The sequence below is a fragment of the Odontesthes bonariensis genome, chromosome 17, assembly GCF_027942865.1.
Source record: "Odontesthes bonariensis isolate fOdoBon6 chromosome 17, fOdoBon6.hap1, whole genome shotgun sequence".
NCBI classification, from domain to species: domain Eukaryota; kingdom Metazoa; phylum Chordata; class Actinopteri; order Atheriniformes; family Atherinopsidae; genus Odontesthes; species Odontesthes bonariensis.
In genome coordinates, this window is record NC_134522.1 from 8,850,243 (window position 1) to 8,873,506 (window position 23,264).

The 23,264-nt window shown below is 41.0% G+C and overlaps 2 protein-coding genes across 2 annotated transcripts; both read right to left on the bottom strand.

Moving 5' to 3' along the window:
* Nucleotides 1-3,400: 3,400 nt before the first annotated feature.
* On the bottom strand, nucleotides 3,401-4,817 carry LOC142366300 (delayed-rectifier potassium channel regulatory subunit KCNS3-like). The gene has a single exon (XM_075448136.1). It carries the CDS (start codon nucleotides 4,815-4,817, stop codon nucleotides 3,525-3,527), a length of 1,293 nt encoding a protein of 430 aa, XP_075304251.1. The 3' UTR covers nucleotides 3,401-3,524.
* A 2,736-nt stretch (nucleotides 4,818-7,553) lies between these two features.
* On the bottom strand, nucleotides 7,554-21,512 carry wdr35 (WD repeat domain 35). Its single transcript, XM_075448315.1, has 28 exons — nucleotides 21,118-21,512; nucleotides 20,916-21,033; nucleotides 20,444-20,515; nucleotides 20,096-20,188; nucleotides 19,883-20,011; nucleotides 19,653-19,786; nucleotides 19,368-19,533; nucleotides 19,111-19,256; nucleotides 18,000-18,125; nucleotides 17,604-17,789; nucleotides 17,456-17,491; nucleotides 17,275-17,335; nucleotides 16,032-16,176; nucleotides 15,515-15,575; nucleotides 15,187-15,240; nucleotides 14,994-15,103; nucleotides 14,649-14,868; nucleotides 14,457-14,537; nucleotides 14,135-14,271; nucleotides 13,387-13,590; nucleotides 13,148-13,294; nucleotides 11,885-12,017; nucleotides 11,654-11,764; nucleotides 10,868-11,032; nucleotides 10,101-10,241; nucleotides 9,818-9,974; nucleotides 8,350-8,590; nucleotides 7,554-8,068 (listed from the first exon to the last, which is right to left on the bottom strand). The coding sequence occupies exons 1-28, from the start codon at nucleotides 21,139-21,141 to the stop codon at nucleotides 7,918-7,920; spliced, it is 3,549 nt and encodes a 1,182-aa protein (XP_075304430.1). The 5' UTR covers nucleotides 21,142-21,512; the 3' UTR covers nucleotides 7,554-7,917.
* Between the last annotated feature and the right edge of the window lie 1,752 nt (nucleotides 21,513-23,264).

Here is a 23,264-nt window from a genome sequence, read left to right on the forward strand (position 1 = left end):
TGACAAAGGTAACCACTGGCTTCTGTATTTGACTCTACCCCTTCCCTGTTGCAGGGATAAGGTGCTGCATCCTTTCTTTTGAGTGTCAAGTATTAGCGATCGTCCAGTCATCCAAATGGACCCCAGTGTCCAAATCTAAGGGATAGAAGATCATAACTCCTTGATTTCCAGGAGAAAAGGGGAACTTTATATCTGTAAAACAGATGGATTGGAACAAATACAAAACCTCTATTAATTAATTTACACTTCAAAACTCAACTCTGCTTTCAGGATTACTTTTAACTTCTTTGCACACTGTGAACAAAACTTTGAAATTAGTACTGGGGGGTCTGTGTCGTGCAGCTCCTGGGTTCTCCCTGCAGGTGGGGCGCGCCCCCTTTGTCCTGTGTCTCGGGGGTGGGGGGCGTGCGTCTTACCCTCGGCGGGGTTGCGATGCAGGTGTGAGGGGCCGGGGTGCTTACCCTCCCCCTACCCTCCGTACCATACCCGCTGGGCCGCTGGTTTACTCAGGATGTCCTGCTCGGTGTCTTTCCTGGATTCTCATGCCCTGGCAGGGTCTATCTGGGCTACACGGTTCCTGCTGGGATTGGGGGGCAATCCAGAGCACTGGTGGAGGTGCGTGGCACTGGGCCAACACACCAGCACCAGCTGTGACTCAGCCTGTCACTGGCTGTGGTCACTGGTTGATGCTGAGTCAGTGTTGAAGGTCAACATCACTGCTTTATATCTGACTGCTGGCTTTATCTTTCGGTGGATAAGTGGGTTACTTACAGACCACAACATAAACTTCCACACATTCATCTATACGCACCACAATACACCTTATACACACACCTGTCTTTGTCTATTTTTCTGTCTATTGTCTTTTAATTCACCTTAAATTGCCTTCTGTACGAATTGTGCTCTACAAATAAAATTGCCTTGCCTTTATCTGTCCTGTCCTTTTGTGTGCCACTGTCGGCGATTCTTGGCCTCTCTGACTAAATCAAGGTTTTTTGAATTAATAAAGCTTGTTAGATTAGATGGTCAAAGAGGGCCGGTGAAGGACACACTCACCATGCACAAGAAAAAAATGCAAGATTAAATTGCATATATAAGAAAAATTGTTTCTTGCCAGACCTTGGCATCAACCATTGATATGTCTGCAGGCAGTGGGGGAAAAAAATAGAAATTTTTTTCTACCTGTAATCAAATTGTGAACCCAACAGTTTTAACTGAGTTTTGTGATACCTAAAGATTCACACACCTGATAATTACTGGCCAGGAGAAACATCTTTTTGTCGCAACTTGCGAAAGGAGGAAGCACGAACAGAGTTAACTAAATTACATTAAAGGTCCTGTGTGTATCGTTCAGGTTTTAAGTTGATGGCAGTTTATAGTGCCACAAGATGTCACTATATCATATCCATTTGGCCTTTAACATAATTAAGAGCATCTGAAATAGTCATAGCATCATCTTCAGTTTTAGGATGCTCAATAAAAGGGGATTTGGGTTCAAACTCCATCCTGTTTAATCTTAACCTTTGTGTGACTGAATGTTGGTATTGGCAGTGGTAGAACAAGCACTAAAAACCTCACTAATAAAGGCTCGTGTATACTTCGCAGCAGTGTGTCGCAGTGAGCTTGTCGCAGACACGACGCAGTTATTTTTCATTTATGCCTTGAAGTGCTGTCTGCGCTATGTTAATCCCACGCCACAACGCAAGAGGGACAATCACGAACAAGCTAGGATTGTGGGAGTTACGGTTACGGAGGTCATTCAACAACAATGGCGACTGGACGAATGCGCACTTTGATTGAGATGCAGCTGATCGATCTAGAAATAGAAGAAATATTGCTACTACTGGAGCTGGCAGAGAGGCGAAAGAATCGTCACGGTTAGCACGGTTAGCGTCAGCCGGTTAGCAAACCGGAAATACGCATAGTGTAGAGCGGATGTAGAGTTGACCAATCAGAGGCCTCCTTTCTCTCCTCCCTGCGGCGATGTCTGCGGCACTGTCTGCGGTGAGTTACAATTTTGAGGAGGTGCACCAGAGTGTCTGTGTAGTGTCTGCGTAGTGTCTGCGTAAGGGGCGGGGGCATGTCTGCGTTAACTGCGACACACACGCAGACGACCTGGTTTCCGACCATAAATCAGGCTTAAAGGGAGCAGGTCATTTAGGCCATTGGCGTTTAGGCCGCAGTCGTTTAGGCCCCCCTGCAGTCGTTTAGGCCAGGCTACCTGAGCAGCTGAAATCTTTATTATTGTACATTCGTTATTATAAGATATAAGTCAGCTCTACTGGTCTGTCTGGGTAGCCTACATATCTATGGTAAATATTGGCCATGTTTATTTTGCAGTTATTCATAGGATATAAACATTAAACATTAAAACACACACAAGCGCACGAAAGACGCTTAAGAGAACTGCGAGTTGCTTGGAAATTGGAAGAGGAGATGCAAAACTGCCAACAAACGTTGTGTGAAAATAAACCACATGCACACATTCGTTGGACAATAATGCTGTAGCCCAATCATTTAGAAGCCCGTTTGGCGGTTTGTGAGAATTAAAATAGTGATTTAGGCTATAAGATAAGCATCCGCATTGCCATCAAAAGGGTGACTGATCTGAAACCACCACATTCGCTGGACAATAGGCCTAATTATTAATAATAATTAGTTATTTAGAAGCCCGTTTGCGAGATGGGACGTGGTTGATACACGTGAACACAAATTCACTAAATATGTGGTTGTTTTACAGTTATTCGTAGGCCTATATATTCTGCTTAAATTGTATTTTATTTGAAATATTACTGTCATACTATTGTCCAACGAATGTGGTGGTTTCAGATCAGTCACCCTTTTGATGGCATATCTTATAAATCACTATTTTAATTCTCACAAACCGCGCGAATCTAACGGGCTTCTAAATAATTACAGCATTATTGTCCAATGAATGTGACAATGCGGATGATTATTTCCACAATTTTATGAATTTATAAATCACCATTTATTAAATAAAAAAAACGTTTCCACACTAAAGTTGGTTATTAAATAATTTACCATAGATATGTAGGCTACCCAGACAGACCAGTAGAGCTGACTTATATCTTATAATAACGAATGTACAATAATAAAGATTTCAGCTGCTCAGGTAGCCTGGCCTAAACGACTGCTCCCCGTGGCCTGAACCACTCCTCTGTCGGCCTAAACGACTGCGGCCTAAACGCCAATGGCTTAAACGACCTGTATCCCTACTAAACACCTGACATTAAAAAAAATAGTCAAAAATAAGGTACTGGATTCCTTTTCTTATTTAAAGTAACCAGTAAAAGAGGGAGGCTTATTATCAGTACGTCTGAGGAAATAAAACATTTTCAAATTCCAATTTTCATTAGAAAAATGACATAAAGTGCTAATAAAAATACAGTTTAAGTAGCTAACTAGTAAGCAGTATCTGTTCCGGTGTGTTGCAGCCTAAATCTTAAACCCATACGTTAGGATGGAGACTTTGTGGTGTTCAGCTGTGTTTGGCAAGAGTTTGATCAGTTTTTATTCTGCTCGAGCTCTAAGCGTTTTTGCCTCTGGTGAAACTTGAAGAACTTGTTGAAGATGTTTGTGATGGGCATGGCCACAATCAGCAGCCCGCAGAGGATGCACAGAGTTCCTATCAGTCGCCCAGCTACAGTGACTGGGAACGTGTCCCCATAGCCCACTGTGGTCATGCTAATAGTGGCCCACCACCAGCCGATGGGGATCGTCTGCAGCTCCGACTCTTCAGATTCTTTCTCGACAAAGTAAATGAGAGAAGAAAACAAGGATACGCCCATAGAGAGGAAGAGCACCAGCTGCCCCATTTCACGGGAGCTGTGTCGCAGTGTGGCACCAAGAGAGCGAAGGCCAGCTGAGTGGCGAGCCAGCTTCAAAATACGAAACACTCGCATCAAACGCAAGATCTGAACCACTTTGCCGACATTCTCCAGGTCTGCATTATCTTCCGGGTTCATTTTGTCGCAGATTAAGGTGACGTAGAAGGGTATGATTGATAACAAGTCAATAAGATTAAGAGGACTGAGCAAGAACTTCTTGGCTGAGGGTGCAACTGCCAAACGGAGAACAAACTCTGCAGAGAAGAACAGGACACAGAGGTTCTCAAAGAAAGCCAGCACGGGGTTCTCAATGGGCTTTTCATCAGAATCCACCTGATTAAATTCTGGCATGCTGTTCAAGCACATGGCTACGATGGAGACGATGACCACACTCATAGATACCACAGCCAACACTTTGGCTGTGGTGGAGAAACCAGGATTCTCGAGTTGAAGCCAAATATTTCTGCGGACATTTGCACACCAGGAGCCTTCAAACACTTCAAAGTCGTCCTCCAAAGCTGACAGCTCCTCGACAGAAGAGCCCAAGCTGCTGAGCTGCTGGTCTTCACTAGTCTGATCCAGGCCTGTCCAAGCATGCTCCATCAGCTCCAGGAATCTGTTGCTGCAGCACAAGTCCAGGTGACGCTCCTTGATGCCCCAGTACTCGATCTCCTGGAAAAACGAGATGACGCACAAGCCATCCACCAAATGGATTTTCCCCGTCAGGTAAAAGTTGAGAACGTAAGAAAAAAAACTAGGGCTGCGGTCAAAGTAGTACTCCATGTCGGAGGGACTGAAGTCGTCGCAGAGCTCCAGGATGGCTTCTTTGGAGCTGCAGCACATGAGACGACCGAGACGTGTCTGTGGGAATCGCTTCAGTACAGTTTGATCCATGCGTTGCCTGTATCCTCCCACATTGACATTCATGAAGCAATCATCGGGCTGACGAAGGATCTGGCCATACACCATGATGAAGCTGCTGTTTACCTTTCGGTTATACTCGCTGACAATCTCAGAGGCTTCGCTACCTGAACACAGGCAAAATGTAACTTGCACACCCCAGTTTCTTGTCTGTCATTTGATCACATTGAGGAGCTTTACATCAGTCCCATCGAGTCTCAGGTTTCATCTGGGTTCCTGTGACACCCTGCAGTGAACAGTGTCAGCATTACTTACAAAGGAGTCTTTACTGACAATGGAGAAATATACATTTTCTTACATTCGTGGTGCAATTTCTATCTTTTAGACATTATGTTGGTATATTGGAAGGTATATAACAGAATGTAAAAAAACAACAGAAATGAGTTTTGGCTTGGCCAAAAACAAAAGGTTCAGGGCATAAAATTAGTCCTATCCAATGAATTGTTCTCCACCTTTAATGTGCGGGTAATATTTTACACTTCAACAACGAATGCAGAGGGCAGGTCAATGCTAACTCCTGTGTAGCTCTAACGTGCAGCAGCGGCTTTTTTTGCATTACACTTGGTGGCATTTTAAACTCCAGTGAAAGACAAGGTCAGATTGGACATGTTTCTGCACCATTTAAGTGCTGCAGACTCATCAACTTCATACCTCTGATTGATATCACTCTGCTTGAAAATGATCTATAATCAAAAGTAAAACAATAATTCCTCTATAAGAGAATGTTTCCAGATAACACATTCAGTGACACGGACACTTAACAAGACGGGAGCGGCTGCTTACCTGGCCATGTGTTGTTGTGTTGTGCGGCTCTGCTCAGTCCAGAGTGGAGAACAGTGCTGCATGCGGTGGAGTGAGAGGCGTCTGTGAGTCCTGCGCAGGTCGGGATGCAGTTTCTCACAGGCAGGCACAGCCTCCTCTAACAGGCTGTTAGAACATGTTTAAACTTTAATGCATAATGTGTCATCAGTTAAGGGTGCAGCAGTCTTACTAAGGTGTTTCCTCACTGTATATATATTTCTTGACATATATAGCTCTTGAGCTTCTTCTTTTGGGACTGATTGTTGTTCTTCATTTGATTTCACATCAATGTTGATATTTTCAGTGACGTTTGGCTTTGGTTGCACTGTTTGTTGTGAAATAAAGATCTGTCAGTGTCTACATATTTACACAAATCTATCTATCTCTATGATACAGTTGTCGTCAGATGCAAAAGAGAATGATAAAACCAAAAAAAAAACGGAACTCCAAAGGCAACAACGTTTCAGCTAACACTTTTCAAAATTCAACAGAAAGCAGACAATCCAAAAGCAAAAGAGAAAACACAGAAGAACGAGCAGAGAATAGCAGCACGGATAAATAAAACGAGAAAACAGATAATACAGGAACAAAAAGAAAAAGAAATTCTGAAAAAAGCATTTTAGCAAAATCTGAAACAGAAAACAACAGAAAACTAAACGAGACACATAAACTAGCAGGAAAAAAGACCGCAGGAGTAAAAATAACAAGAAAAACAGAAAATACAACATTTAAAAACAGAAAAATAAACATTTTTCTGTTGTTTTCCCCTTTTTTTTCAGGGAGGGTCGAGGTTCATGTCATGTTTTCATCTCCAAAATACAGTTTGTCCATCTATCTATCTCTAGATCCTTCTACCTGTCTAAATACAACATTATGACAAGGATTAAAGGATGTGATGTGCCTCTGATCGATTTTAATGCGGCTCAGCAGCACTATTGATTAATGTGTAAACATTAAAAAAATCTGAAGCAAAGATCAAAGTAAAAAAAAAGTACCCGTGAGCCTGTATGTGTTAATCAGAGCGTGATGAGGAAGGGGAAGAGTACACAGAGTGGGAGGATGTACAAGATCTAATCTAATCTACTACAAGTAATACTTAAAAAGTTAGTACTCCTGGTGACTGGAGATGTGCATGTTGAAACATTTAGATATGGAGCATGGACTGTATGGTATGGAGAACTATTTTTAAGTACACACACAGGAGAGCAGTAAGTGCATCAACAGCAACTTGATGGTGGGGTAGACGCATCAAAGCTTGATGAAACTCTGTAATCCCTTATGGGAATTTAAAAGAAGAAAATGTCAGAGCAAAGACAGAATAATTAATAGTTGCTTCACATAAACATTAACTAACACATGACAAGAGAAGCTGCAGTGGAACATGGAGGAGTCCTACAGCCTGAAGATTCCAATGCAGGTTTAAAATCTCTGAAACATAGAGCCCAAACAACAAAAGAAACTTTATAGAGCGAATGCTTCTAGCGGAGCCTGTTCATTGATGTCATTTCTTAACGGTAGATGGCAGAAGCTGACTGTGATATGACATGAAAGTCTGATACAACGCACAGTGGAGGAGCCGTTAGGATACCCGATGGTTTGACTTTAAATTTAGCGACATTATTCCCTGAAACCACTGCCGTTTCATTTTTTGGCTACGAAAAAGGTTGATGTTCATTGTTTTCCAAACCTTCTTAATTCAGGACAACATAAAGAGCTAGAACAAAAAAAAAAAAAAGATGGCTTCATCTCTATCTTCCACTGGCTGTTCATGCAGAGTCTTTTCCTACCTGTTATGGCTGCTCTCAGGTGATGTTCTCAGTAAACACTGCTGATATTGTGAGCATGCAAAGCTACTTCTACAGGAACCTGTGGGTAAAAATGGGGTGAAAATTATGTTGAGTTTTCAGCATCATGTACGACAGTTGACAATGCAGCGAAAAAACAATAAACAATAAAATAAGCAGACATTTCAAATGCGCTTAATTGTTAAGTTTATTCAACCGTCGACTTCAATGTAAAAATAGTTACAAAGTTGTAATATTGACACAATTTATTTACAATATTCAAGGTTAAAGCAATATGATTATTTAATGAAGACAAACTATTTGAACACATTGTTTTTGTTTACAACCACGTAGCTGCCTCGTAAGGAGTTAAAAACCCAACATTTGAGGAACATTTAGCATGAAACAAGACGGCTGCTTCCACCAGTGAATCGTTTTCTGTTCACGTTTTCTACAAATTAACTCGGATATAAAGAATATATAAAGAATGTGCGCTGAAACGCTTTGAAACTTCCTTTTGTGTCTGTAATGATGTGCTCCTGGGAAACTGGAGGTGCAGCGCTTCACATCACAGGACTGTGGCACAGCGGGCAGCAGTTATATCTACTGATCTCCTGCTCCACAGCGCAGTGTTTGCACACACTGCACATCCAAAACTGGTACTCCTGGATCGGCAGACCCGTCACAATGCATGTGGGTAATTTTCCCTCCGCCCTGAAAAAAGAAGAGAAAAAGCCGAAGTTTGAAAATTCAATGAACTTTCAACTGGTTCAGATGGTCACACGAGCAGTTTAGAGAATATTTCATATATTTACAAGTGCTCCTGGTTCTGGTGCTCCATGCGGAGAGTTTATTACTTATTGAGTCATTTTCAAATCATCGTATCTTCATTTTATTGTCACTTTTTGAAAAAATGACAGCAATATTTACCGTCCAGCTTAAAAAATGCGTTCTTTACAAATGATTTGAAGTCACAGTTTGATTTGGACTCTCACCCCTCTGTAGAGCCGCTCGGCTCCAGCATGCGAGTGTCCTTTGGGGAGTGCTTGGTGAAGATCTCCAGGGCAAGATCCTCATAAAGTTGCCGTTGCTCAGAGCTCAGACTCTCCAGGGATTCCAGCTTGATAAAAGCCTTTGAGCATGTGCCGAAGGCCCGGTTGGCTCCGGAGCAAATGGCGAGCAAAGAGTAGATCTCCACTGCTGGAATGACGTCCTCGTACTCGCGCAGGTGGAGAGCTTTAAGATGGAATAAACAGTAGAAAGTTAGACTTCCACTCAGACCGAGGGTAGGACTGGAGATTGACTAATAATAGGCCTGCAAAAACCGTCAATATGTATCTATCTGCAAGCCAGTCAAAACACAGCTTACACGATAAGATAAAACTCCACTCAGCTCCGTGTCACGATCTCTAAAAGCGGAAAAGATGGCCAGGCACGACTTTAATGTTATCACCTTTTTGCCATTTCACAACAACACAACAAATAAAGCTGTAGAGGCACAGATTCATTTTGCCTGACATATCATGCTGATAACATTTTGTTGTGATCAAATGAGCAATTTTTGTAACCCCCGTCTTTGTTAATTTGATTTTTATGGCCCTCTTTGTGCAATGCACTTGTCTTAAAAAGGAATTGTGCACAGAATCTGTGGCATCACGGAATAATCAGCAGCCGCTCTTCTGAAATTATAGTCCAAGTATGACCTCAAAACCAAATATACTGGACTGATTAACTTCTCTCTAACTATCACAAACATTGTGAGTGACTTCAACTCAGCTCAGAGAATCAGCAGCGTGAGATAGCTTGTTCATTTATGCAGTTTATCAACACTAGATGGCAGAAGACTCTCAGTGTCGTGTTTCCACGCTGTGCATCTGGTAGGAGGAGGGATATAATGACTAACGAGGGCTGTTTCTATTTAGATGGGATAATGATGTGCTGTTGTTTACCAATATCACTTGTGGTGGAAGAGAACAGAAACCAAATTGGTTTAAAGTACATTAAGAAACTGCAGGGTGAAAAAAACATGACCTGCTATTCGCTCTTATTGAGAACGACACAGTCTGAGGAACAGATTCAAATATGAAACTTTGGTTGTTTTCAACACTCAAAGTGAAGCACTAAACATACGTTGTGAGCTCTGGGCACGTGAGGAAAAACACGCAACATTTTCATAATATCTTCATTTTTTTCCAAACTGAAAGAATTGTTTCTAATAAAACAAAAAAAATTAAAAATAGGAAAATTTTATCAAAGCAATAGTTCAAAATACATTTTAAAACAAGCGAGCTAAAAATTCTCACATCTGGAACCAGAAACAAGAGAACATTTGGCTTCTTATATGAGGAAAAACTGACAATTGTTTCACAGTATCTGATTTACTTATCGATTATCTGACCCATCATTTCAGCTCTCAAATATCATTGATTGGGATCTGGGTATGTGTTCAGCGTTGCTTGGTACCTGTGCGCATGGCGTTCTCCATGTAGCCTGCATACAGGTGCCTTTGAGCGAGCAGGAAGAAGTGGTATGCCTCCGCTCCTCGCCAGGCGTTGTCCACGATGCGATTGTCTGAAGAGGCGGCATCTTCTTCCAGCAGGCCAGCAAGTGCAAATGTTGCCTAAGTGCACACAGTGATAGACAAGTGACACTAATTAACACACTAATTTCTCATATCTCATAAATACTCCAATCGAATCTGAATTACTTGTACTTGTAGTGTGAAAGATGTACTCCAGAACATTACCTCGGACGTCTTTCCTTTGACTTTGCTCTGCTGCGACGTCTTCACCTGCTCGTGGTAATTTTCAACAAGCTGCGCGGCCAGCACATAGAGCTTCTTCACCCTCAGAGGTCGGCTCCTTTTCTTTGCTTCCTCATCAGCGATCTACAACCAACAACCACAACACTGCTGATACCAGTCGCTACAATTTTAATACTATGCAGAGAGTAAACTGATTCAAATAAAATTGAAAAACTAACATATTTTGGTTATTACATGCTGGAGTTTTGGTTGGTAAGTTTTAGCAATGAGGACCCTTTATTCGGCTCTTCCTGGCTGTTTGAAGCACCTTTACTGTAGATCTCCTCACATCTGTCACATCTGGAGTTTTAGACAGAACCATGTGGCTTCTCTCAAAGCTATTTTAAAACCACTGATTTTTTTTAAAGGTCCCAAATAAAACCCTAAAACCTACAGGGCATTGTTTGAGCATATCTAGCAGCTCTTATCTTATTTGACTGCAAACAACTGTTAGACGTTTTATCATATTTCCTGGAGGTAAATATATGATATTTAGGAAACTGCAAATGACATCATTCACATTAGGGGACAGATGAAAGGGAATGAGAATTATGAAAAACTAAATGAACAACACACTATAATAAGGGAACAAATTCCTGTCATGAGCAGATAATTTACTTCAATTCACATTGGAGTTGTATATCTCTGGAATAAAGCCTTTAATCTGAATGTAAAAAGATTTGACAACACTAATAAAAGCATAAACCTACCTTAAACATGAGTTTGGCCGCATCAAGAAAGTGGTGGGCTTTCCGATACAGTTCAACTGCCTCCAAAGTTTTATTCTTCTCGAGAAGATGCGAGGCATATTTGGAAAGAAGAGATTTAATCTCCTTCATGTTGAGGGTTCTTGCCAGTTCCACTGCTTTGTTCCACTAAGGAAAAAAATAAACTTTTGCTTTAATTTGAAACTGATAATAACCAGAAAGCTTGTCACAGTAAACAAAGCATTTACTCTCATTTAAGCTCCCGTGCAAGTCTGTTTTTAAACTAAAAATCAAACAACCCCTCCTAAAAACCATTGACTCACAGCTGGTACACAACAGCTGGATAACAGCAGACACTCTAGTTTCGAATAATCTGGAGCCAGTCGTAGAGGACCTGTTTATTTTGTTGTCAAAAACCGCAGAGAGTAGAGAGAGAAGGAAACTGGGGCTGCTAAAGACATTCATTACAGCTAAAAGATTGACATCATTTAAACTAAAGCCAGCTGTGGCTAAACATAGAACCACTGCAGCCCAATTTAGTTGTCTAACAAAAGCTTTTCTCTCTTTGAGTGCATCTTGAAAATTTAAACATTTAAATTTGAGACAAAAGTGTCGAATTTACATTGGAAGATCAGTTTGGGAGCAGCATTCACACTGGAGAGTTAGACATCACTCAGACAGAGGGTGGGAGTGGGAGGACAGCAGGTGCCAGGTCGGCTGGTGCACTCGGAGAATCACTGAGTGTCGCTCAGAGACTCTGGCGCCGCAGGATTTCTGTCCGTCTCTCACCTGGTTCAGATGGACGCACGTGTCGACGGCAGCTTTGGGCTGGTTGCACTTAAGGTAGGCGGTCACAGCTTGTTCACACATACCCACAGTGGCAAACATTTGTCCAATTTCCTGCGACATACACAGAGAATGTCAGTAAATAAGATGCTGCGGAATTTATGGCTACAAATAGTCTTAATGTCTATAAAAGGCCAGAAAAACCTCCGCAGGTTGTTGGGACGTGTGGCTCACCGGTAACAATTTATGATTCTCTGGCAGATCTGTGGTCAAACTCTCAAGGCCATCATAGTCCTCCAACATGTAGTAACATTCTGCCAGTCTCTCCTGGTTACGACCCTCAAGGTAGAAATTCACTGCATTGACCCTTTAGAGGAAGAAACGTCTTTAAAAGTTTGATCTTAAAGAACTCATTTACCCTTCTTACCGGCTAGTACAACAATCACATTCCCTCAAAAACAAGGAGACAGTTGTTTACTCATCCCGGCAGTGAGGATTAATCTATAAAAACGTTCTCCGTAAAGATGAAGTAAAAACAGGTTTTTCTGAGTGTTTGTTCATTTATCAGACACAGAAATATCTATTTACATAAAAACACTGAGTACTCCTATTGCTGTGACTTTCTAGTTGCCCTTACAATGCTTTTACAACTTCAGTCCACTTCTGCCTCATTGGAATCACTGGAACTTCTTAAAAAGAAACTACAAGTCTGTCTTTATAAGGAATCACAGCTGATACAAGAAATCAAAGGTTTCAAATTTCTGAAGCCCCGAAAACACCAAAAGACTTCTTGGATTGGGCTGCAAAACGGAAGAATCTGGGATAAAACACCTTGATCAGACAGGGAACCAACAAGCTCGTGTTCAGTATGACTGAAACCCAGAGTTCCTATGTGGGAAACAATCAGTGTGGTAGTCCACCGACCACGCCCAGAGTGAAGTTGTCACATGACAACACGAAAGAACAGAAAATTATCCTTGAGGTCCTCTGATGAAATAATAAGACGGAGCAGTCTGACCACAAAAAAGGCATGTGTTAGAGGCACTGAGCATCACTTCATTAACGCGATTTCTACAGTCAAACATTTTGTTAATCAAAACATGTCGGTGTATGTTTTCTAATAGATAATTAAAACACTCCAAAAAACCTCTTTTTAGCTTTGTAGTTGTGGAGAACTGCTCAAAGACTGATGAGAAAAAAACAATTAAATCAATTTAATGACTTTAAAAGGGTGTGAAAAGTGAGGGGCGGATGAAAACCCAACCCTCCTTCAAAATAAACACTTAAGTAATTGAGGAAATTCAAGTATCAAATCGTAAAAAGTACATCACGTGCTGTAATGTTGCAAAGAGCACACGGAGGAACTTTTTCCAAAAGCTGACATACTTTGTATCACAAGTGTAAAGTAAATATCTAATATAAGGAAATACCTTTACACTCATTATAAATATACTCTGTACAACAATAGAAAGAATAGGAAAAAAAAAAATGAAATACCACTTCTGTCTATCAGCAAAGTAATCTCCATTTGCATTGTACGCCTGTTCGAGCAGAGCATCATCAGAGTCCCCAGAGCCGCTTTTGAGCAGCACCAGCACTTTGAACCAGTCTCCCAGCTTGATCTTGAGGTTGATGGCTAGGTCCCTACAAAGACAGACATGTCAGCTTTCCACTATTAAAACCAATTCAGAACACATCAAAAGCATACGTGATCTGCATAACTCGGCTTGATGTACCTGCGATCCATATCCAGGTACATTCGGTCTGCTTCGTCAAACCTGCCGAAGTAGGCTGCTACCTCGGCTTCTTTCATGGGCTCACTCTGCAGGTTGCCCAGGCGCTTGACAAACTCAATGCCCTGGTAGTCTTTGCAGCGGACGAACGCCTGCTCAGCTGTCTTCAGATCCAGTTTCTGGAGGGCTGCTTCCGCCAGCAAACGCCTGAAGGGTTCAGAAAGGAAAGACATAAACAGATAAGAGTTTAAAAACCGATCGGAACGGTTACATAGCATGAAGTGATCCTGCAAGAACTGACACCTAACCAGAAAACACACAAATGCAACAGTGATCAAATGAATCTTTGTTCCTTGATCACTTCCCTCCTACACCAATATATTCCCTCATATACTCAAATGGAAAGAAAGAGCCTCCGTTAGTTCTTTCCAATTTAGAATTTAATCTCTTTTTTAAAGGAATCTTTTTCATACTAGTGTGATATATGCCAGGATCTCCACATAGACTGTAACATTTATTTGCATCTATACGAGGCACCCAAAAAGCTTTGAATTTTAATATCTAAAGAAAAATAATTTCTACTAACAGCACAACAACAGAGGAACAAGGGGATCTGCATGTGCAGCCTGAGTTACGCAGTCTTTAGAAACTAACTTTATCTAAAGAAGTTATGAGGAAAATTTTTTTACGAACAAAAACTGTCCTCACAGACACTAAAAGTGTAAACATGGGAGTCATATTTTTCATTTACCAGAGTCTTGGGTGAGGATTGTCTTCAATGAACTGTGAAGCGTCTTCAATTCCCACTTTTTCGATCAGCGCTCGACTGTCTCTCAGGGAGCGGATTTCAAAGTTTATGAGGTTGTCTTTGTCCGGCCTCTCTGGGTCCTGTAAGGAAACATCATTTAAGATGTTATGAGCCTTTATTTAAGTCAACAGCCTCTCCTCCTGTCTATTAACACTGCACAGCCATGAGCTAGCAAATTTGCAATCAGCTGTTAAATGTTAACAACAATATCTAATCACAAGTTTGTGTTTCAGGACAATCAAGAGTCTCTTGTTTCAAAAATGACCTTCATGATTTCATCAAGCAAGACAGATTTGATTTCCAGGTCTTCAAAGTTGCATATGTATCCAGAAGTTTGGATCGGTTCCTGTTTTTGAAGATAAGATTGGGTGTAATTAGTGACAACATGGCGGAGCAGAGGAAGTTCTAGTTGAAAATTAGATCCTTGGTTTGTGTTTTAACCAGCTTGTAGAATCACCTCTGGGTCTAGGTTCCTAAAGACGTACATCCTGGTCTTTTCCATCATGGCAAACAGATCGGGGTTATCATTCGCCCACTTCATGTCCCAAACATCTTTGCGCTCAAACTTGGACGGATCTCCGGCAGCTGCCTGGTTTCCCGTGCCATTTTCTACGGTGGAACGCACTTCCAAGTCCAACAACGTCAGCACACCAGAGATGTCGATTATGGCCAGACGACTAAAGAAGATAAAGATTCGTGGCACTTTAGCAAATAGGTTCCAAAACTCAACAAGTGTGTGAGCTGACTATCAGACTGACCATTATCTCAGTCTGTCACAGTGAATAGACCAAACAATGCATACCTGGAGTTGCAGTTCAGAGACATGTAATAGGCTCGGCTGTTCAAAGTGTATTTCTGGATGAGAGCAACATTTGGAAGGCTGTATCTGTGGATGGTGCCAGACTCACGACCCTGTGAGGACACAAACACTTTTATCTTGGTCTCATTTCATTGTTTAATTTCAAAGTCTTCGTTAAAAACAGGAAGGTACATACCACCACCAGGGTTTTATCTGTTGCTGTAACGCAACAGATGGGATCTCGAGTTGCCTGATATATAAAAAAAAAACACACATAAGTCCATAAGAATTCATCTGCTTCATGGTGAACTCTGTTTTTGTGTCGTCCCTGGTATAAATTGTTAACTAATATTCTCCCCAATCCTGTTATCCTTTAGGTATTTGTTAAAAAAAAAAATTATTTTAACTGTAATTCAATGTCATTTTACTTTTGTATCAAAAATGCCTCGGAAGTGTCTCCTCAGTCTGTTTTTTTTTTGTGTTTAAAAGTCTTTGCACAAGAGATAAAAGAAGAATTTCCTTACTGGGAGGTTTTTCTCAAAACTGTCATTGACCCCAGATGGACTGCTGTCAATGTGATAGACCCTAGAGGGACAGGAAGTGGGAACACATGAGAAAGCAGTCAGACAGCCAGACAGACAAACAGCTGCCCACTCCCCTGTCACGACTTGTGGTCCAGGTGCGAGGACGGTCCTGGCAGAACATCACATCACACCCAGCCTGTCTGGAACCTCTGTGGCACTTCAACTCAGATGAATGAGTCCTTTTCATTGCAATGCCAGGACCAACACTTCACACTGTAACGGTGGGCCAGTACAGCCGAGGTTTCACCTACTGACTCACAAAATCTCGCACTGTGGTGCTCCTGCCTTCCTGTAAGCGTTCAATGATCTGCTTGATGTGCACTGCAAGTCCTGAAGTGGACTTTCTGTAAAAATCTTCCTCTAATCCACGACCTGCCTTTGCAGCCTTCATGCCATCCAAGTTAGATGAAGTTTAAGACAACTGTAAATGTCTATGTGTATATATTAGGAGACTCACCTCTCCCTCCCCCCTTTCTTTGTTCTGGTCACTTGATTGATCTCCAGGGCCGTCAGTTTCTTTGCCACTCTGTACTGCCATATGTAAAAAGCTTCCTTGGATGCAGCAATGACATGTGTCTTCGTCATGGTAACAAAGAGTGGATCTAAGCAAAAAGAAGTGTAAAATTAAAACAAAATAAAACTCTGAATGGAGTGTAAATAGTTTTCTGCACATATCCTTAACTGATTGAGGATCAGAGTATGATTGGCTGTAGGTCTCACATTTCAATTGTAGAGGACTGCTTTAAGACAAATTTGTAAACATTTTTTGTGCGAGTTTAGGTAACAGCTGAGTCGAGCTACTTCGATCTGGCCATGCATGCATGAGGGGAATTGAGTTACTGACCAAAGTACGTCAGATGCCAAAATGCTGTGGATTGTGTTAGAAAACATTCAACTTTGAACTTTCTCTCTGGGAGACCATGAAGAAATCAATGCACAGATGTCGTCTTTCAGTTACTCGAAAGGAGATTTTCTCAGATGATTTAAAACAGGATTTTATTAGTTAGTCGACGCATCGTCTTAATTGGCTGATTTTCTAACACAACTTCTGTCTAGTTGAGCGTATACATGCTGGAATGCTTCAACTCCAAATCTGTTCTGTGACTTCAAACTAGACACAATCATTTCAGAATGGGCCAACTCGTACGTACATGTCCCGAGAGGAAAATGCAGTTTGTTCCCAGACTTTTCACAGTCTGACATCGATTCATTGTGGGGCCACAAACGTAGACATCTCCACACAACGCAGACATCTCCACACAACGCATTCTCTTACTGTTTATCAAGTCGAGCTATCCTAAATTCACCCAGAAACCTGAGCCTTTCCAACATGCAGAACTTGAACTTTGCCTCTTTGAAAACCTTTAACCTTTCCTGAAAGAAGCTCAGTGCGGAGTAACTGTGACATGTTAAAGCACCCAGTGCTCTCTGCTAAAGGAAACTGTGGGTCGATGAAGTAACTGTGACAAGAAGCAGGATGCTAACTCTGATGTCTCTGTACACAGTGTGATCACTCACACTGTCTTGGAGAGTTTCACCAACCTTGTGCCAAATCAGGGCTTTGATAACTCCAGTGCTGTGCAAGATTTTCACATTCACTTATATATGTGCACACAAGCCTGAAGGATTATGATACAAGAACAATCACATCAATGTCTTTACTTGAAACTGTATAGCCACCAATTTTATCTGAAACTCACCCATGTTGATGTATTTTGAGTCCAGTGGAGTTCCAATGGAGTTGCAGAGAATCAGGACGTACTGAAAAACACACAACAGAGTAACTTCATTCCACAAGTCAGTGTCTGCACAATATATCAAGACATGTAACCCTGTTTGAGGTTTGTTTGTTTGTTTGTGAGGTTTTGAATTCAACATTACCTTCGCAGGACTCCCAGCTTCTAAGCCAGCATCCTCCTGTGAGACAACAAATTAGAAAAAAAATAAGGCAAGAAAACAGAAACATATTTGTTATCCTATTTCTCTGACATCAGTCTCACAAGCATACAGATCCTGTTTCATTTTGTACCTGTGGTTGGGTTTCATCCGCCTTGCTGGCCAGGATGCAAAAGTCTCCAGAGGTAGTGATAGACATCAAGCTCTTGACATATTTGACAAACTTCTCATTGTTTTTGGTGTCCCAGAACACAACGCAGTACTCCTGCCGCTCTGGCTTTGTGCAGGCATACACCACTGTGCTGCAGCAGTAGCCCCACTGTTGAGACACACGAAAATGCTGGTGACGCAAGTTATATATGCATCGTCTTTAACACTGTAACAGATGGAGCTGATCAACTGCTCTGAAGAAAGCTGCACATTTGACACTGAACATCCTGTTTTTAGCAACAACAAGAATTTTGTTCATGAAATTAAACTCTTAAGATACATAAAGAGTATCTTGGACAGTGTGAGTGACAGTATTTACCTTATAATCTGGTCTTATGTTGGCAAAGTAGATGTAGGAGTCTACAGCCAGGCCGATTCGCAGCCCTCCGCCCTCCCAGCCAACCCCTGACATCTGCTTCCCCGGTACTTTGAGAGTTCTTATATGCTGTGTGGACACAGAGAGTAAATAATGCTATACGCTTTCATATTTTCACCATGCCTTAGCATTCTTAGAGCCACACTGGTATGAGTGTATGAGGCTCGATAGACATCCCTCAGGTAGTAAGTTCAAGCCCACAACCCCTCACTCATGATGAGTTTTGGTAATGATGTGAATGATTTATTTTACGTTATCTTGGACTCTGAGTTATTGACAGGATTGTAAAGAACTGAGAGCATTCAACTGAAAATAGTAGTAAAAATATTTCAACTTGAACAATGCTCCTCTAATTAGCAGACATAAAAATCTAAACTAGCCAGTTCAAAATGGTTGAATAAAATCTTGGAAGACTGTCAAGTAGCTACACATTAAAAAGAAGAAAAAGACAAGATGTCTGGAGGAAATGGCATTCGGTACATGAATGAGCAAACCTCCATTAAACGTCTTTCCACATGGACCCGCTACACTGAGGCACAATGCCACACTGTTCAAATAAAAAGGCTTTGGCCGTGGAGCTCTGTGAACTGACAGCTGTAACCTGTTCATGAAAGCATCACTAAGCTTATAGAAACCTTCTAAAGGACCAACACAATGTTTTTACCCACAAGTAATGCATGCTATTTCTTTACAGATTTAAAACTTTCATTACTCTAAGCTCCCAGGCAGTAAGCCTTCTGAGGAGTGTTTTAATTTACTCCATCACTTCTTTGACTTAATTTGACAAGAACTGCATTGCGCTCACTTTTATTGTAATTTGTTTTGATATTAGCGAGTAGATTCTTTGAATGAAATGCAGAATACTATTAGCAACATGTACCACTAATATATTTATGCACTTTGATTTCTTAATTTTAGTAGTTTTGTTTCCAGTAACTGAAATTTCTACCTTAAAAACCCCAATTCCCAATGTATAGATATGTCAAATTCAAAGTTTTTCATTCTTAAATGTGACCAAAAAAAAAAATCAATACACAAACGTAAGACATGTCACCTCTCCGAATGGTGTGTAGAATTGAACCACATTGAATTCTTTCTCTTTATTTGAGGCTCTGAGGGAACCAGCCACCGCCAGCACACTGCCACAGTGGTTCCACTGGATACTGACCACGTTCATCAAAGTGTCGATACACACCGGTTCTGCAAATAAAGGCAGAAACATCGCGTTGCAACGTCAGAAAACATCCCATTTAAGTTTAAACATGAAAGCACAATGAGGTCCTTGAAAGGTTTATCTTTTTTATTGCTTACTTTCATCATTCTCATAACGCATGATCTGGCATCTTCCATTGTCGTAACATATGGCAAGACACGGACAGTCTGGTTGAACATAACCCCTGGTTCCTGCATACCAGTGGATACCAGATATACTGACGGCTCCATTCGCCGGCGTAAGACAGCTGACGGTCATTTTCATCTGAAACATCACACAAATTATTCTATAGTGGGTAACATTGAAAAGCACAAGCTGAATTGCTATTTATCTTATTTTCAGGCGAGCGTGTTCAAAAAACAAGATTAAGCTTAAACACTCACTATGAAGTTTCCTTGATTGTCATAGATGTGTACTTCCCCATTGGCAATCCCAAAGAGGAGGATCCTACTGTCAGGTGACCATGCCACATGAGCAAGCTGACTTCCCTTCAGCTCCTTTCCCCAGATCCGGTTTCCTAAAGAAAACACAAGGCAATATGTGTTCATAATAATCATTGAAAAGGGAGCTTTTCTGATCTGACGCTACGCATTGATTTTCTATGTAATCATACCATCTACAGATCCCACAATGACGGCTCCATCCTCATACACAATGCAGATCTTTTGACCATCAGCATTCCAGCTCATGCTCCTCACCACTGACTTGTTCCTGTTATTGATCATCTCCTCGTACCACGCACCTCAGGAGGGGACGAAGAGAGACGGCTAAACACGACAAGCTCATTGCAAATCAACCCGTATTTCAGTTTGACCGCAGTTCTCACCTTTGTAAAGCATCCACACAATGATGAGTCCGGTTTCATCACTGGTCGTCAGCTTCTCGTACTTCTCATTCCATGTCACCACTTGCACTGCACCTGCATATGTTTGAATGATAAAAAGTGAGATCATGTTCACGTGGCTTACTTTAAAGAAGACATTAAACACGACTTTTCCTCTTATAGTGTTGGGTTTACAGTCTGGCTTTAAAACCAACAAACAGCATGGCGTCAACAATCATTTTTAGGCAACAATAGGCTGGCAATTAAGAGCAAAAACAGGTTGATTGTGGTGCACTGCCTGAACTTTTGTTGTTTAACCCTACAACAACAAGAGGCCTGACAAAGACTTACCGATGTGCCCCTCCAGAGTCTGGTTCATGGACAGGTTACTGGGTGCAGCAAGACCTTTTAGTTTGGCATCATCTGTTGACAAAGAACAGCAATTTTGTTTTCTACATCCATCATTCACTCATTTTTAGCAATTACACAACAATGGCAAGTCTGTCCAGCAAATACAGTGGTACCATTTCGATTTACGGTGACTGGATTAAGAGGAACCAGAGCTGAGCCAAAACACTGATTAAAAAGATTTCCTTCAAACTGCACAAGCCGTAGTTTTAAAGGCCTTCAAAATCTAAATCACATGCACGTTATATAACAAAACTGTAACAAAGAAACTGAACATATGAGACATTTATCAACACAACCATAATTTTTAAGTATAAGTATTTTAATTTGAGTTAAACTGATGGTTTTATCATCAAATCCCCTAAAAAAGCAGGTAAAGCTGGAGGTGGCTCCCAGCTTCACATCCTCAACTTACTTGTTTGAGTTTCAAGCTTGAGCACTTTCAGCAGAGCGTCATCTCCTCCACAGGCAATGAAGCCCTGGTCTTTGTTCCAGGAGACACACTTCAGGTTGACATTGTTGGGAATAGCAATCTAAAAGACACGGGAAACGACATACATGTTGTTAACCAACACTTTGACTTTATTGACATATTAACCGGTGGTTACACTGCTCACCTTCTTGCTGAGATAAATGAACATGGTGGTGGTGATAGCAGATCTGTCAGTCCAAGAATAACGGCTTACCGCGTAATTATCCTAATTAACTCCAGATTACAAAAAGCAAACACTGGTAATGAATCTAAGCCGTTAAAACAAGGAAACATTTCCGACGTACATCACGAGGCCTTGATATGAATGTGGCGTTTACGTTAGCCTGGACCGTTAGCTTAGCTTATTTAGCTTTAACTATCGATACGAAGCCAAACACGCTGATAATGTCATAGATTCACATACTCAAAGTCTGATTTAATGTTCAAAAACATTAGCTACACCATTGCAAAACTGTTTAAATACGACGTTTCACTCCTTGAGTTGTCAGGCTAAAGTAGAGGTTGCAGCTTTCCTCCGTCTCCCGTGGTAACCATAAACCGGAAGCGTTGAGAGCGATCTCCCCTGGTTCTTGTAGTTTTTTCTTGTAAACTCCAACAGTCAGTATAATTTTTGCCTCCATGCTGAATAGTTATTAATTACGTTTTTATTCAGGACTCCAGTTTTTGGGAAGAACAAGCACAAATTTTATTTAACTATATTTCATTTAACACCTTTCCACACAAAATTTAGCACACACAAATAATCAACTTGTGATCTCAAGATAATTGCTTAGAAATAAATAATTACAGGAAAGCTGCTCTTGGCTTTGAAAGTGCACTGTGTGTTCTTTAAAGTTTATTTGTGATGAAACTGGACGAATGGAGGACAAAAAAAGAAGTGTAAGACTTTTTACATCAGATGAACGATATGTGAAAGTGATGTCATTAAGAAATGAAGTGAGAGATGCATCTGGACCTTCAGTTGATCCATCTACTGTTGGCCCAAGCCTCATCAGAAATGGGCTCCATGGAAGGGTGGCTGTCAGGAAGCCGTTCTTAAGGAAGGGAAACAGGGAGAAAAGGCTGAGCTGTGCCAAATGACACTAGAGGCGGACTGAAAATCAGTGGCAGCAGGTCTGATGGAGGGATGAATCCTCCCCAGAGCCCGGACCTCAACATTATTGAAGCAGTGTGGGATCATCTTGACAGAGAAGGGAACAGCTTTCTAGAACTGTTCCGAAAGACTGCTTAAAGAAATGACAAGAAAGCTTATCAAACAGGATTCAGGTAGTGTTGAAGAATAAATGTGCTCAGACCAAATACTGACTTTCAAGCTTGTTAAATTTGTACAAATGCAGCTTTTATGTTATATACTGTATAACCGTTTATGTTTTCACACATTTCAATAAATCTCTGCACCCATTTCCTGCTTTCAGGGAAATATAAAGAAAAGACATCTGTCTCAAGATACTCTCAGGCTCCCTGTATAGGTTAACTAACCTGTTTGTAAGCCTAAAAAAAATCACAAGTAAGCTAATTTGTCAGTCTACTGACTTCTTCTCAGATGAAAACATTTCAGAATATATTCAGATATTATGTGGACCATCATTTCAATAACTTTATTAAGTTGCGTGCTAAATCATACTACAAACAGACAATTCAATAGATGTGTATAGTCCATCGTTTCATGATATTTATTTCACATGTGCAGTTATTTCCACTTAGAACATATACAGTTGTCTTCTTATACAAAGGCACTAAAATATATCATGCACATGCAGCTACACATAAAGACCATGTCTATAACAGAGAGAGAAAATACAGTACATGTGTGTAAACCTGCTGTGTAACAATAATACTCTAAGTTCTTAAAACTTTGCATTAAAAAAAAAAAGTCTGTAATGGCCAGGACTGCAGCTAAGTCTTGCCAAGTGTCACCGTTAAGTCGTTTCTGAACTCTGTGAACTGTTTCTCCTCCCTGCCAAAATAATTATACCTGCTTGTAGTAAACAAATCAGTAATAACCGATCAGAGTTGCGTAATAGATTTAAAAAATATATTTCTTGTGTCAAAGACAAGGATTATAGTAATTCAGTGTGACGTAACATGCTTGTTGGATCAGTTTTAGTGCAGCCCTTGCTATAATGTTGCAATCTGACATCAACAACAACGCTCTTGTTGTATAAAAGATTAGCTGCTGTGCTATTGCTATGGATGGAGACTTTGTGTTATACAATGTAACTGCACAGTTAAAAAAATGTTTGCAAAGCAGTGAACAAGAGGGCATTGCAA